The 13,838-nt window shown below is 40.7% G+C and overlaps 1 protein-coding gene across 1 annotated transcript; it reads left to right on the top strand.

The window, feature by feature from the left end:
• The first annotated feature begins 3,387 nt into the window (after positions 1-3,387).
• Positions 3,388-12,561, top strand: errfi1a (ERBB receptor feedback inhibitor 1a). The gene is made up of 5 exons (XM_060909932.1): positions 3,388-3,554; positions 7,765-7,970; positions 8,142-8,221; positions 8,319-9,440; positions 9,821-12,561. Exons 2-4 carry the CDS (start codon positions 7,819-7,821, stop codon positions 9,437-9,439), a joined length of 1,353 nt encoding a protein of 450 aa, XP_060765915.1. The 5' UTR covers positions 3,388-3,554; positions 7,765-7,818; the 3' UTR covers position 9,440; positions 9,821-12,561.
• Positions 12,562-13,838: the final 1,277 nt, after the last annotated feature.

Below are 13,838 nucleotides of genomic sequence, written 5' to 3'. Positions count from 1 at the left end.
AATTAAGCCTTAATGTCTTGCAGTTCAACAAAAATCGCTTCTTCTCGGCCAATTCCTCACCGTTTTGGATTCTTTATGATAAATTGGTCGGTATTCCTAGGGTGGATATTGCTTCTATGTTCCAGTTCATCCCAAAGGTGTTCAGTGGGGTTGAGTTCAGTCAGGGCTCTTTGCAGGACACTCAAGTTCTTCCACTCCAACCTTGTGTGTGAAGGTTGGAGTGAAAGAACTCAAGCGTCCTGCACAGAACACCCGGACTGAACTCAAACCCACTAAACACCTTTGGGATGAACTGGAACACTGACTGCACCCCAGACCTCCTCAACATCATTACCTGACCTCACTTGCTTTCTTCTGGAATAAGGGTCACATGAGAGGAGTGCGATAAATCACCGAAGGATACGTTGTGACTGATAAGACCCAATCAGCAAGCGAATGTGGGTGTCTGCATTATCGTTTCCAAACATCTTTGTTCTTGCAAATCTCACTAAAACACTACTGTGGAGTTTTTAAATTAAAACAGAGGGAGGAATAAGTATTTTTTTTTAAATATCCATTTTTGGGGCTTGAAAATTCTGTAGTAGTGTTGACGCCAGACGTAAAAGTAGCATAAGTCGCAAAAGTGAACCATTTTAAAACTAACAAGTTTTGCCGGGCAAAACAAACCTTGCCTGGTAGCACTTTTTTTGTGTGTTTGTTTGCTTGTTGATTGTTTTTAATTGCAACTAAAGAGCGCTTCAGAGGAGCTAAGATTTCCTTACATATAATTATATAGTAAACCTGTAATAACTATGATTTTGACCTTTTTGGTGGCCTTGACCTTAACCTTGATTGGATGACCCTCAAAATGTTGGAGGTTCTATTTGAGACCAATGCCCATCTATCCTGAAAGTTTCATGAAGATTGGTCCAGCCATTTTCCCGTAATGTTGCTAACAAAAAAACAAAAAGAAACAAAGAAACAAACATACAAACAAAGAAACCCCACCGAAAACAATACCCTGCCCCCTGGTGGACTCCGTCCCAGGCGAAGTAATTAACAATCATTCACTGAAGGCGAACTGAATATTGGTGAATAATAACTGAGACAAAGTTGAGATTATTATTCACCAATATTCACTGAGCCTGAGACGGATCATTGTTTTAGTATAAATACACAGTTGATTATTAAAATTTTTTACAATCATATTACGGTATATAGCAGATGCTCTTATCCAGAATGAAGTACAACAGACCCAGAGCAGCCTGGGGGCAGTTAGGGGTTCAGTGCTTGCTCAGTCATTCCTGCTGGTCCAGGGAATCAAACCAGCAACCTTTTGGTTCCAAAGCTGCTTCTCTAACCATTAGGCCATGGCTTCCCCTATCAGTTGTTTCAAACTTCAATAGTGGCATGCAAATGTAATAATGGTGCGGTGCAGACTTGCGTCACTTATCTATGTTGAGTCACATAAAGCACTTTGTTTTGAAATTAATAAAATAAATCACCATCCTGCCTTACCTTTGAATAGTTTTAGACCAAGCTTCATAGCATCTTTCGTGCTTTTATTTTAGGAACAGCATTTTTTTGCATCATTTGTAATTCTTCCTCACTTACGGTGATGAAGTGATTGATTGGCCGCCATTTTGCTGAGTCGCTCGAGGTGATTATCGAGAAATAGTCCAAATTTTTCAACCAATCAGTGTCACCTGTGTACTTACACTAAACCGTATTAATATTTTAGTATTAAAGCATAATACTCTTGTATCTGAACTGAATGAACATGAATCCCTCCAGCCACACTCCAAAATCTAGTGGAAAGCCTTCGCAGAAGAGCAGGGATGATGATAAGGGCTAACTCTGGGTTGAGAAGAAGAAGCCTTTATTTGTCACATGCACACTCAAATTCATCCTCTGCATTTAACCCATCTGAAGCAGTGAACACACACACAGAGCAGTGGGCAGCTATACTACAGCACTTGGGGAACAGATACCTTGCTTGAGGGCACTTCAGCCCAAGGCCACCCCATGTTAACATGTCTTTGAACTGTGGGGGAAACCGGAGCACCCGGAGGCGGACCCGGCGCCGTGGGGGGGGGGCGAAAGGGGGCGTCGCCCCCTCGTGGCTACAGCCCCGCCCCCTCAACGGAGACTCAGATCACTTAATTGTTTTCTTATGAAAATATAATGTATTATAGACGTATTAATAATTTGCATTTTCAAATACGAAATATTAAGTGGTTGCGCATTGCACAAAAATACATTTCACATAAATCACTACTAAAACTGGCACGGTAGAACAAATCTGATTGGTTGTTATGACACTTACAAGTGCACTGTCTCTGCAATATCCTGTAATATGCAGTCAGTTTGCGGGAGTAGTCTTTCCCCCACCGAATTAAACGAATTCAATCACAATATTGTGAATCCATTTTCTTTCTTTGTAGGCTAAGTTTATCTCCATTTATGTTGGTGTATGTGTTCATATATGGTCCGCTTTGTGCGCAAATAGCATAAGTGTCGTTGACGTCACCCCCCCATGCAGCAGGGGGTGAAAATTCATCACTTCAGAGTGTTTAGTCCCCTACACGCCTAAACTGGGATCGCGGATTAAGTGGTTAGCTTTGACTCGGTGCGAGTCAGGAAGGCTATTACTGGTGCAGCCGCGGGGTCTGTTGATTTTTTTAAATTATGATTTTGGCTGCCGAGCCAAGTACCTTAGACTTGCATTGACGTTTTGTTTTCATGCCGCGGAGCTATTTGTATGTATTTTAAATTTAAAGGACTTGCCTGTAGGTTTGTGTGTGTTGTTTTATGTTTGGCATCTTTCCGGTTGTAACGCGTGTCTGTGAGAAAATTGGAGGGGAGGGGTAACAGGTGGGCACGGGTGTTGATAAAGCGCAACTGCCCTGGTAATATGACACATGATTTTCCCGTACTAAAGCAACCTTTGGGGCCGTGGTTTTGTGGTTGGCGCAGTTAATTGTTTGAAACACGTTGTCAGACCGCCATCACTACTACACACTATATGAAAAATATTTGCCCCCTTGCGATTTCTAATTGCCCCCTTAGTAAACTGTCCTGGCACCTGGCCTGCCCGGAGGAAACATGCAAACTCCACACAGAAAGGCCCCAGTCAGCCACTGGACTCGAACCCAGAACCTTCTTGCTGTGAGGTGACAGTGCTAACCGCTACACCACCGTGCCACCCTGGGATGGTCAACTAGGAGATATGATTGCTATGGTCAGGTGAGGTGTCTACAAAGTTTTGACCCCATAGTGTACACACAGGATAATTAATGGATGCAACATTTCAATGCCTTAAAGGATGTGCTATAGCTTTAAAAGGCAGAAGGGGGCGGAGTCAGTCGGCTTAAAAAGAGCCCCGCACAGAGGGCGCGTTGTACTGAGTGGTTGTATAAGTGTTACAGCAGGGCAGTGAATGCCTGCGCTTATTACCAGCGCTGACTGAGACACGCACACACACACACGCACACAGGGAGCTTCACAAGCAGCATGCATTAACTCTGTGTACCATGGAATTCTGGACTAGTGACCAGTGAAGCTTTGAGCTGAAGGTGAGTTGAAAGCGCATCTCTCTCTCTCTCTCTCTCTCTCTCTCTCATTTCTGTTGTGATTGCGCTTGCTCTCTGGCCTGATGACGATGGCATTGTGCTTATCAGATTGTCTCACTGTGCACCTTATAAACACTGACATTTGTCCATTTCTGGTGTAAAGAACACCAGACTTACACTGTTTGTTTTACAGGCTACAGCACATAAATAGGTTGTGTGTGTGTGTGTGTGTGTGTGTCCCCTAATAGACTGTACAGCTATTACTGTTCATGTTTCATAGATTTAAATCACTAGGATTATTATTATTATTATTATTATTATTATTATTACATTTTGTTAACAATCAGGCTGCATCATGTACTGTATCATGTTCACCATACAGATGATAAATAGATAGAAGTATAGATAGATTAATAGACTCCTCAATAATCCGTCTATAAATATTTTAATAACTAGTTCAGATAACAAGCATATAATAAAAAAAGTGTTTATTTTTAATTTGAAGATGACCAGGTTGCAAAACGTGTCATGGTTTCTGACAATCTGACAAGTTCACTATTAAAGATATTTCTGTGTTTTTATATGTCGGAGTGTATACTGTAATATTCAATTATTAATATGCATGCTATTAACATGTTACACCTTATGTTTACACGTGTGTGTGTGTGTGTGTGTGTAATGATGATGATGCCATATAGGTTTCCAGGTGCACCTTCATCCGCTTTTGAAATAGTTTTATATCTGCTTATGTGTATAAATGTTAATTAAGAGAATAATTTCACTATTCAACATTTCTGATGCACATCATGACATTTCCTCGCGCGCACTTCCCTTTATTTAAACCGCCGTCCAGTCCGCGCTGAAGGGGCTCTGAAACTCTGACACTTCAATTTCATCACGATTAAACATCCAGCTTCGGTTCCAAACGCGGCCGCGCGCACTACACACGCGCACTGCGTAGGGTGTGACGTGAACGCGCTCCGTGCACACTTCCTAGCGCACTAAGTGCGCGCAGCACGGCTCGCGCGAGCCACTGACAGGAGCGCACTTTTCCGGATGAGTCACTTGGCCGTTTGAGGAAGCTTCTCTCTCTCTCTCTCTCTCTCTCTCTCTCTTTTTTTTTTTTTGGAGAGCAAGACGCAATGCGCATGTGCGCGCTCACGCGCTCCTGTTGCCGCCTTGTCGCACAAGTAGAGCGGGTCCGGTTGCTTGGAAACCGCGGTTAAAGTTGTAAAGGGAGAAAGTGTGTGTGTGTGTGTGTGTGTGTGTGTGTGTGTGTGTGTGAGAGAGAGAGAGAGAGAGAGAGAGAGTCTGGGTGTGAAATAAAATGTAAAAAAATATTAACAATAATTTGAAAAAAATCAGGTTCCCTTTTTGGAGTGGGTGATGGGACGGTGTTATCGTTATCGCGATAAATTTACTTTTTTCATGTTGGGTATCACCGGTATCAACAATGTCACAGTGTTCTGGTAAGTGAATAGTGACATTTCCGTCCTGTTTCTTTTTAATATCTTTTTTTTTTTTTTGCAATATCTTTAAAAAATTAATCCGACCTGGGGTTTTTTCCAGGATGTTTCACTAAAGTGTCCATTAATATTTATAATTGTATTTGTTCCCATGTGCTATAATAATAATAATAATAATAATAATAATAATAATTTGGATGAAGTGAACATAACTCAGCTTACTACAGTTACTTTATAAAAAGCTTGTCTTTTATTTAATCACATGAAGCAAAAGAAAGTCTACGAAGTTAGCACAAACAAAACTTAGCTATGAGAGCACTGCGAAACAATTAAAAACAGGAAGCAGTTCCCTTATAAATAACTTAAAATCTGATAACAATTTTAGTCCAAATGAAAAATTTCCACTATGATGGGGTGCTTATAATTAAGAGCAGTCTTGTGAAGTTCATATCTCAGCGATAGAACATCAAAACGAACGTGACGCCAAAAAAATGTAAATTGTATTTCAGGCTTGTTTCTGAAAGTGCAGATGAAGGAAAATGACAAAGGTACAACCTGTTAGTTTTCATTTTAGTTTAAATGCTGTCTGATTTCATTTTAACGTCCTGTTCTTACAAGTTTACAAGGAAAAGTAGCTGGAAATTTTTACTTATCATCAGAAACAGTTGATAGATTCTATTTATTTATTTATTTTTATTTGCAGGTTGAAACCAAAACCTTTCGCCTGGTTCTTTGCATTTCCTGTATAACCTCACGGTCTCATCATACCACAGATTCACAGCAGCGTTCGTTTCCGTTGCCCATAAATACAGCAGAGAAATGTCCATAGTGATGACGGGCAGCCTGGTACGCCTTGCACCTGTTGCGAGAGGAAGCTTTTGCCCCATGGGGTTCATTATCACGGATCAGGTTGCACTACGAGCAGCGATTGTGTACACAGTTACAGGCATGAAGGATGCAGAGGGGAATTTTCATACATCTGTTTTGTTTTTTTAGGTTAGATTTCGTAATTTTTTTTAGTAGTTAGTGATGCAGTGCTTGCAATTTTAAACTATAGTTTTGGCCGGATTTATAGGCACATGCTCCATAGACCTTGTTCCAAAAACAGGACAGTATTGTGTTCAGAAGTGAGACAGTGCATGAAGCTGGCTGTATTTTGTGTGTGTGTGTGTGTGTGTGTGTGTGTGTAAGGAACAAAGCATGATGGGATATTCTCTTATCAAAAAATAATCCACGTTGGGGTTGTGCAGTGTTCTATAACAGCACCTCAAGGGTTTTTATTCCCTTTATGCCTCAGTGATCTGCCAACAATTACTGTTAATAACTTGTTAAAGAATGATACATAATGCTTTTTATCCATTTATAGTTACTTTTAATATTGTGCCATGTCTGTGAAAGAAGTTAGTTCTTGTTTTCGCTTGTGCTATTGCAGCTGTAAAGAGTTGTTAAAATAATACGACCAAAAAAAAACCCCGCAGCTTGTTTTATTTTGAAGAAATCACAAAGCGTAAAGACTTTCCCATGTCAGAAAACTGTTCCAAAGCGCTGACACTGGAGACTCCTTCCATAAACTCTAAGTAAACATTTCCTAACAGAAAGCTTCAAGGTTCTTTGTTCAATACCACCACGTGATTTGTAATCCATTTGTTTTCAGCTTTAGATTATGTGGAGCCCCATTATGTGAACAAGCTGTTACTATAGAAACGATTGTTCATTTAAACCCATGATTCAGATCAGATTTGAATATCCAGCAGCGCTGTAAGGAAAGGTTAATAAATCATATGTAATGTAGACTTGCAGAAGAAAACCAAGGTAACCAAGCTAATGATGTATTATGTATTAAATGAAGTTCCTGGTTCGACTGTATTATTTTAACATCTTAAAGTTGATATTTCAACTTCAACAATACCATATATGGCTTGTCTTGAGCTAATAGCTAATAATTTCCTGGTCTTCTTCCTTTGGTGCTGTGCTCGTTTAAATTTGTATGTCGTGACACCCATCTGAGGGCTTACACTCACAAATCGTTCGGCAAACCTGGTGTTTTAAATAAATATTCTCGATTTGTAACCTGCTATGTTTAATGGAAAGTTTTCAGTCTAAACACTTATCACGAACAGCCCACAGATCTTGGAAATCGTGCAGCACTGGCTGAAAGAAAAATATTAGCATTAGGTTCTATTCAGCGTCATGTAGCGTAAACGTTGTTGATAAAGCTATGCTGAAATTCTCAGAAAAAATAAGTGACTTTTAGAGACTCCTACACATGACAGCTATGAGATGAGAGTAATCCCCCCCCCCAGCCCTGTAAAAGCGAGCGTTTGTCATACCACAGCTGGCAGAGCTGTTGGAAGATTTTTCCGAAACACATCGAACAGGTCCATGGTGCAAGGCAATGGCAGAGCTTCAGTTCATGTTAAGGAAGGATGGCTTCTTTATGAAAGAAAAGAGGAAAGTAGGAACTGGTGTCCTTATTGGTTGATTGGTCATAAATCAAACCAAGAGATCAAGCTACGGTTCTCACCTTAGACGTGAAAAAACACATTATTTTTTTCTTAAGAATTTGTTGGAATCCTCTACAATTCACAAAAGATCTCCAATAACAGGAAATGAAAAGGATCCATTAGCCGATCCTTTCAAACTGTACTGATTTAGATCTGAGTTAAAAGCTTAATTCTCTGAGGTGGCCTCTTAAAGATTCATCTCCAAAATGAGTCACGCTCTTTCTTCCATGGCTGTGTTTTCAGGAACAGCGTAGCAGCTTGGTGGCTCACGACTTTAGTGAGTGTTTCCTGGCTTGAATGCGACTCGATTGCAGCTGGAGCATGTCCATTGCAGGCTTGACTGCCCAGGAGATTTATTTACCCCCGCAAAGCCTCTTCCTGCATAGCAGTCAATGCCATAGCATGTCCAGAGCCAAGCCCTCCTGGAAATATGACCATGATCTTGACAAGTGAGTGTTACAATTGGCCATTGACATGTTGCTATTGTAAGGTGAGAACCTTGAAGATGGATTAGTTTTGTTTGGCTCTGAACTTTCTCTGATAACCTCAGAGAAACAACAATGGTTGTTTCAAACAACTGGGTGAAAAAGTGAAATGTCCTTCCATTTTTCACCTTTCAGCTTCTACTTCAGTGTCGATGCCCCTGTAAATTGTCATGTCGAATCCAGGCAGCAGGTGCCATCGTTCTTAACCGGAGACAGTAAGCCAAACTTCTCTACCTGTGCAATTCAAGTATAAAGACAGACAGGGTTTTTTTTAATGTTCTTACCTGCTGTTTTCTTTTTTTCTTTGTACAGAACACAGAGTCCATTCCTATTCCCTGCAGAGTCCTGGAGCCCAACCGTTGCCTCCCCGACCCACACAGCTGTGCATCTCCTCCACGTTTGTCCCTAACACCACCAGCCCTGTTGAAGATGACCAGGTGGTCCCTGGCTTGCAACGTCTCTCTGTATCTGACCATATCTCCCCTCCTCAGACACCTAGCCGGGCAGCGAAACCTCTTCCCCCAATTCCTTCCTCTGTGGACTTCTCCCCTGACCAGACTGTGGACAATGATGTTGAGTTCTTTACTGGAGATGACAGTTGTTGTTTGGTATCCGATTCTAGTCCGAAACCTTCTCACTTCCGGTATGGTATGCAAAGCCGACGGAGTTTTAGGGACAGTGGACAAATCAATTATGCCTATTTTGAAGGGCCAGTACCCCATCAAAGGAAGCAACAGCAGCAGTCAAAGAAAAAGCACGAACATGAGTCTCAGGAAAGCCTTCTTCCACAGCAAAGGGAACCGGATCAGCATCAGCAGAAAGCGACACGGCTGCAGCAGCAGGATCGGACCCAACCCAAGCTACGACGCTCCCACTCAGGTCCTGCAGGCTCCTACAATAAACCAGCCATCCTGCGGCTGTCCTATCATCACCAGAACACCCAAGACCTGGACAAACCTGAAGTCCCTCCTCGTGTCCCTATTCCCCCCAGGCCCATCAAGACAGGCGACTACCGTCGCTGGTCAGCAGAGGTCACCTCTGGGACATGCAGCGATGATGACCGACCTCCTAAAGTACCCCCTAGAGAACCTTTGTCCAGCAACATGCCCTGTGCACTGAGCCCCAAGAGCCTCCCTATTTACCTCAACGGGATCATGCCGCCTACCCAGAGCTTTGCCCCGGACCCCAAATATGTGAGCCGAGGTCTGCAGAGGCAGAACAGCGAGGGTTCCCCGTGCATTTTACCCATCATGGAAAACGGCAGGAAGGCCAGCTCTACGCACTACTTCCTGCTCCCGCAGCGTCCTGCCTATCTCGACAAACACGAAAAGTACTTTGTGGACAGTGCTGCAAGTCAAAGGACTGAGGTGTTGCGCTCCAGTCCGGACTGGTCATGTGACAGCAAGAAGAAAACGCACTCAGATCTTGTTTAAGGTGAAGTTTATAGGACTTCGTTGTGTGAGAACCAAGAGGACTCTTCCACTGTTCCTAAGCAGTTGTTATCGTTGTTATAGATTTACTCTAGCTTTTGGAAAAAAAAAAGAAAAAGTAGGGTAAGTTCCAAACAACATGCAGTTACTGATAATGATGATGTTGTTGGAGGCACAACGATGGTAAAAGTGCTGCTGCGAAGGCATTGGTTATACAATAACATCCCAGAATGATTATTTTTTTTTATACATGTTAGTAGCTCATGGCTCTTTATGTGAAACCCAAGTGTTTAAAATGCAGATTATGGTGCAGTCGGTTGGTATGAGCTGGTCTGGTACCTCATTTTATTCAGTGTTTTTTTTTCTTCTTTCTTTATCTTACAGACTATGTTGCTAGTAGTCAGGTATTGCTTTGAAGATTGCTGCTTCTGTGGTCGGCGGCAAGCCGCAGAGCGTCGCAGGTGAAACTGTGGAGGGACGTTGAGTCAGTAGAGCATCTGTTCAGTTCGTGTTGAACATTAAATATGAAGTACACTGAGGCCGAGTTATTTTATGGCCGGATTGAAGGATATTCCATATGAAACCTGACTGTTCCTTTGGGAATAAATAGGCATGAAGTTGGAAATGTATGCCGTTTAGACTTCTGGATCACTATTGCTCTTAGCTGTTGTATGAAAACGTGTGTGTGTGTGTGTGTGTGTGTGTGTGTGTGTGTGTGCATACAGATGGCCTGTCTTTGCGGCTTACCTTCTGTCAATTTTGATTGTAAAATCTACAGTGTGTATGTTACATAGGAAAGGCTTAAATGTAGCATTTGTCTTAATCATTGTGCATGGACAATATTTGCAATTTCGCAGTGCTTCACATTCAGGAAAAGCAGCCACCCCTTTTTTTTTTTTTTTGTCTGAAAACAGGCATCACACAAACTTTTAAAGGTAGACTGGCTTTCAGATTTTTCAAGTGTAGGTCATTAAAAGAATTTTCCTGACACCCAATTATTTTTGTTTAGTGGACCGAAAGCTACTGAATTTGAATCACAGACTTCCAATTTTATTACGTTTTTTAAAAATGGAACAATTAATGAGTTTAGATCCACATTGTCCGCTGTTTTTTTCCTGCTTCACCATGACCCAATTCAAGATACTATGCCATACATCACGTGGTGGGCTTTCCCCGTTCACGCAAGGCATTGTGGGATACAAATTTGAAACAGGAGAGAAAAATGGAGGACGTGAGTGTGCGAATGAAACGTGAAAGACCGACTACAGTAACGGAAAGAAAGCGAGAAGAAGAAAAGACGTTATGCTATATACGAAGGAAAGGAAACGCAGGACCAAACTAATAAATATGGGCGCTCAGCGAGCACCTCGGTGTGATCAGCTGTTCGTTTAGCGACAGAATGATGGAACTGTCAGTGCACGCTCAAAGGGAAACCTGTAGATGGCAGTAATGCAACACTGTGGATGCCAGCTGCTGTAAAACCCAAAAGAAGAAGGTAAACCTGCGCATGCGCACACGGACTTCCTCTGTCTGCTTGACTGCGCAAAGCGAGCGATTTCATGCATATTATTTGCTTCAATCCCCTTAAATTAAATAACTTCCCAGCCACAGAATGGCCTGATATTTTGTGAGATATTACAGAAATAAACATATTTCAGAGGGAACTAAATTTCACCGATTTTATGAAATCGAAAGGCCGTCTAGCTTTAATGTTGCTGATTAACTGCAGTTGCTGCTGCGAGTTTCTTTGATAGAATATGCAAACACTATTAGATCTGATGGTTCCTTGTAAACGCAGGCTGGCAGTGATAACATACAAACCTGGCTTGTATAAACAGGAGCTCCTCCCTCGTGTTCCTGTTTTTAAATTGCAAAACTACCTCTAATGTGACTTTTGAAACTTTGGGGGGCAATTAAAATCTGATCTGTTGCTCATTACAGAGTGATTATTTTTGAGTAAAAGACAAAATCTAACCTCTAAACTTCACCCCATTTAAAATGAATAAATAAATTAAAAAGTTCCAGGTGTAGAATTTCCCATGAACGAAATGAGTTTGTCTCTTTCTGAAACTCAGTCCTGCGTATTTACGTATTGCACAAAAAAAATCTGGCTGTTTTTTAAACCCGGTCTTGCTGTCTCGCCGTTGTCTTTGAATAGCTCCAAAACAAGCTTTGAGTCAGAGTTGTGAATAGACCTATCCTACCTCCCAGACTGGGAATTAAAAATTATTCTCTTCATTATTGATATCCCACTGATATCTTATTATTGATATCCCTCTTGGAACGATAATGAATTCTGCACAGACACTGTAGACAAACTCGGCTTTTGCTATCTGAAGCCGTTTCCTCTTCAGTGTACTTCCAAGAAAAGCATTAGCAGTTACCTTCCTGATTACACAGTGACCACGCATAAACCTTGTCTCCAATTAGGAACCTTTCCAAAAGCTGGATTTTAAACCTGTGTACTTGGCTCTGTCCACGTCTAGTACAATTGGCCATCTCAAAAGAAAAAAAAAAAGACAGACTTTCCTGTTCCGTGTACTTGCATACCTATCAGGCATGATTGCTGTGGGTGTGTGCCTCGGAGACTTTGGCTGCTGGCAGCGGGTAAATGAGATTTTATTGTTATATCATTATATGATGGTTATACACCATTGTGATTACTCAGAAAATGTAGCAGGTGCATCATGGTTACCTTGAAAATAATGATTTAAAAAAAAAAACAAGCTCTGAGGTCAATCATCTACACAGAGATCGGAACGATATAACTGATGCCACTTTTTTGAAATTTTGTATTGTCTCTTGTTTGGTTTTTTTTTTTTAAACAAAATTCATTTATCAGAAAATGTTTACATTGTACTATTTAATCTTTGACCTGTTTCCTGTGTCTTATCTAAAAGAAATGAAGGCAAGTTCAAGAAGAAATGATTGATGTTCTCTGCTGTCATGTGAAACAAGTGAAAAAATATGCACAGAGAGAGAGAGAGAGAGAGAGCGAGAGAGCAGTACAGTATATTGTGATGTGTAAAAGTATTTAACACAGTCCTCCTAGCTACACTGAATAGTGCTGTGTGTAGTATAGCTCCTAAAGGGGAAAAAAGAGAATAAACACTTTTATTTATGAACTGTGTTTGGTCTTAAATCCTTAAGTCCTGTTGTATCTCACTTTGCGAAAGATGGCTGGAACAAAAAGATATTGCTGTTTTGCCTGTTTTATCGCCCACGCCCTCGTGCTCTGCCTCATTACTATTGGCCTTGTTCCAGGCAGGAGGAAGGTGAATTACAGCGTCGCCAAACTGCTGATCTCAAATCAGCTTTTTATTTTCTTACGTACTGATTTAGGATCTGATTACAGATAGGGATGTTAAGGACATACAGTGTTACAGGACAACTTGAGCCAAAAGTGTCACACACATACACTGCATTAGGTTAATTCCCTGCATTACTTCCTGTCATATTTCTCCCATTCAAGGATTTTTTTTCATGAATGAGCCGAATACGCAGTCAACAAGGTTTTGAGGATATAATGAACGTTAATTACACTTTATGCAGTGTGAGATAAGAACATCTGCTTTTATTGTATAATGACTTTATAATTTTGCAACGTTGTTTCCATTAGTGGAAAAAAACAGATGGTGGTTAATTTTCCAAAACATTATTTCAAACGGAAACTGACTGATATTGACTGTTACCATGGCAAATTTTATTATTACTATTCATAATATGATAATTTTCAAATGTTACCATGACTACTAAAAATCAGGTCTCGTATTTTAAACATTACCAAACCATACACTTCAGTGTTAATACAAGTAATGCGAATAACAATGTTATATTAACTAACAAATTAATGTTTATTATATATTAATAAGCCAACAAACCCACACGCGCATGAAACAATATTTATTCTGCTTATGAGTAATAAGTCCTCAGTGACCATCAGATAATGCTTTAATCAGTGTGTTTGTGGAGGAGAATTTGACAAATGAGGAGGTGAGTGCCAATATGTATAGACAAGTTCAACACGGTTAACATGTAGTACCAGTCAAAAGTTTGTACACCCCTACTCAACTCATTCATAGGAGTTTTTGTATTGTGACTATTCTCTACAATACCAAAGACATCAAAGCTATGCAATAACATGTTGACCACATCTGGAATTATGTAGTAAACAAAAACTTGTTTGATATTTTAGATTCTTCAGCGTATCCAGTGTTTCCCTTGATGATGCTTTGCACACTATTTGCCATTATCTTAACCAGCTTCATGAGGAAGTCACCTGGAATGCTTTTCAATTAATAGGTGTGCCTCGTAAAAAGGTAATTAGTGGACGAGTTTCTTGCCTTCTTAATGTGTTTGAGATCAAACAGTAAATAATAATAAATACAAATAATAAAATAGC

Source organism: Neoarius graeffei, chromosome 26 (assembly GCF_027579695.1).
Source record: "Neoarius graeffei isolate fNeoGra1 chromosome 26, fNeoGra1.pri, whole genome shotgun sequence".
Classification (NCBI taxonomy): domain Eukaryota; kingdom Metazoa; phylum Chordata; class Actinopteri; order Siluriformes; family Ariidae; genus Neoarius; species Neoarius graeffei.
Note: the sequence above shows the minus strand (reverse complement) of the source record. Positions and strands in the feature narration are given on the sequence as shown.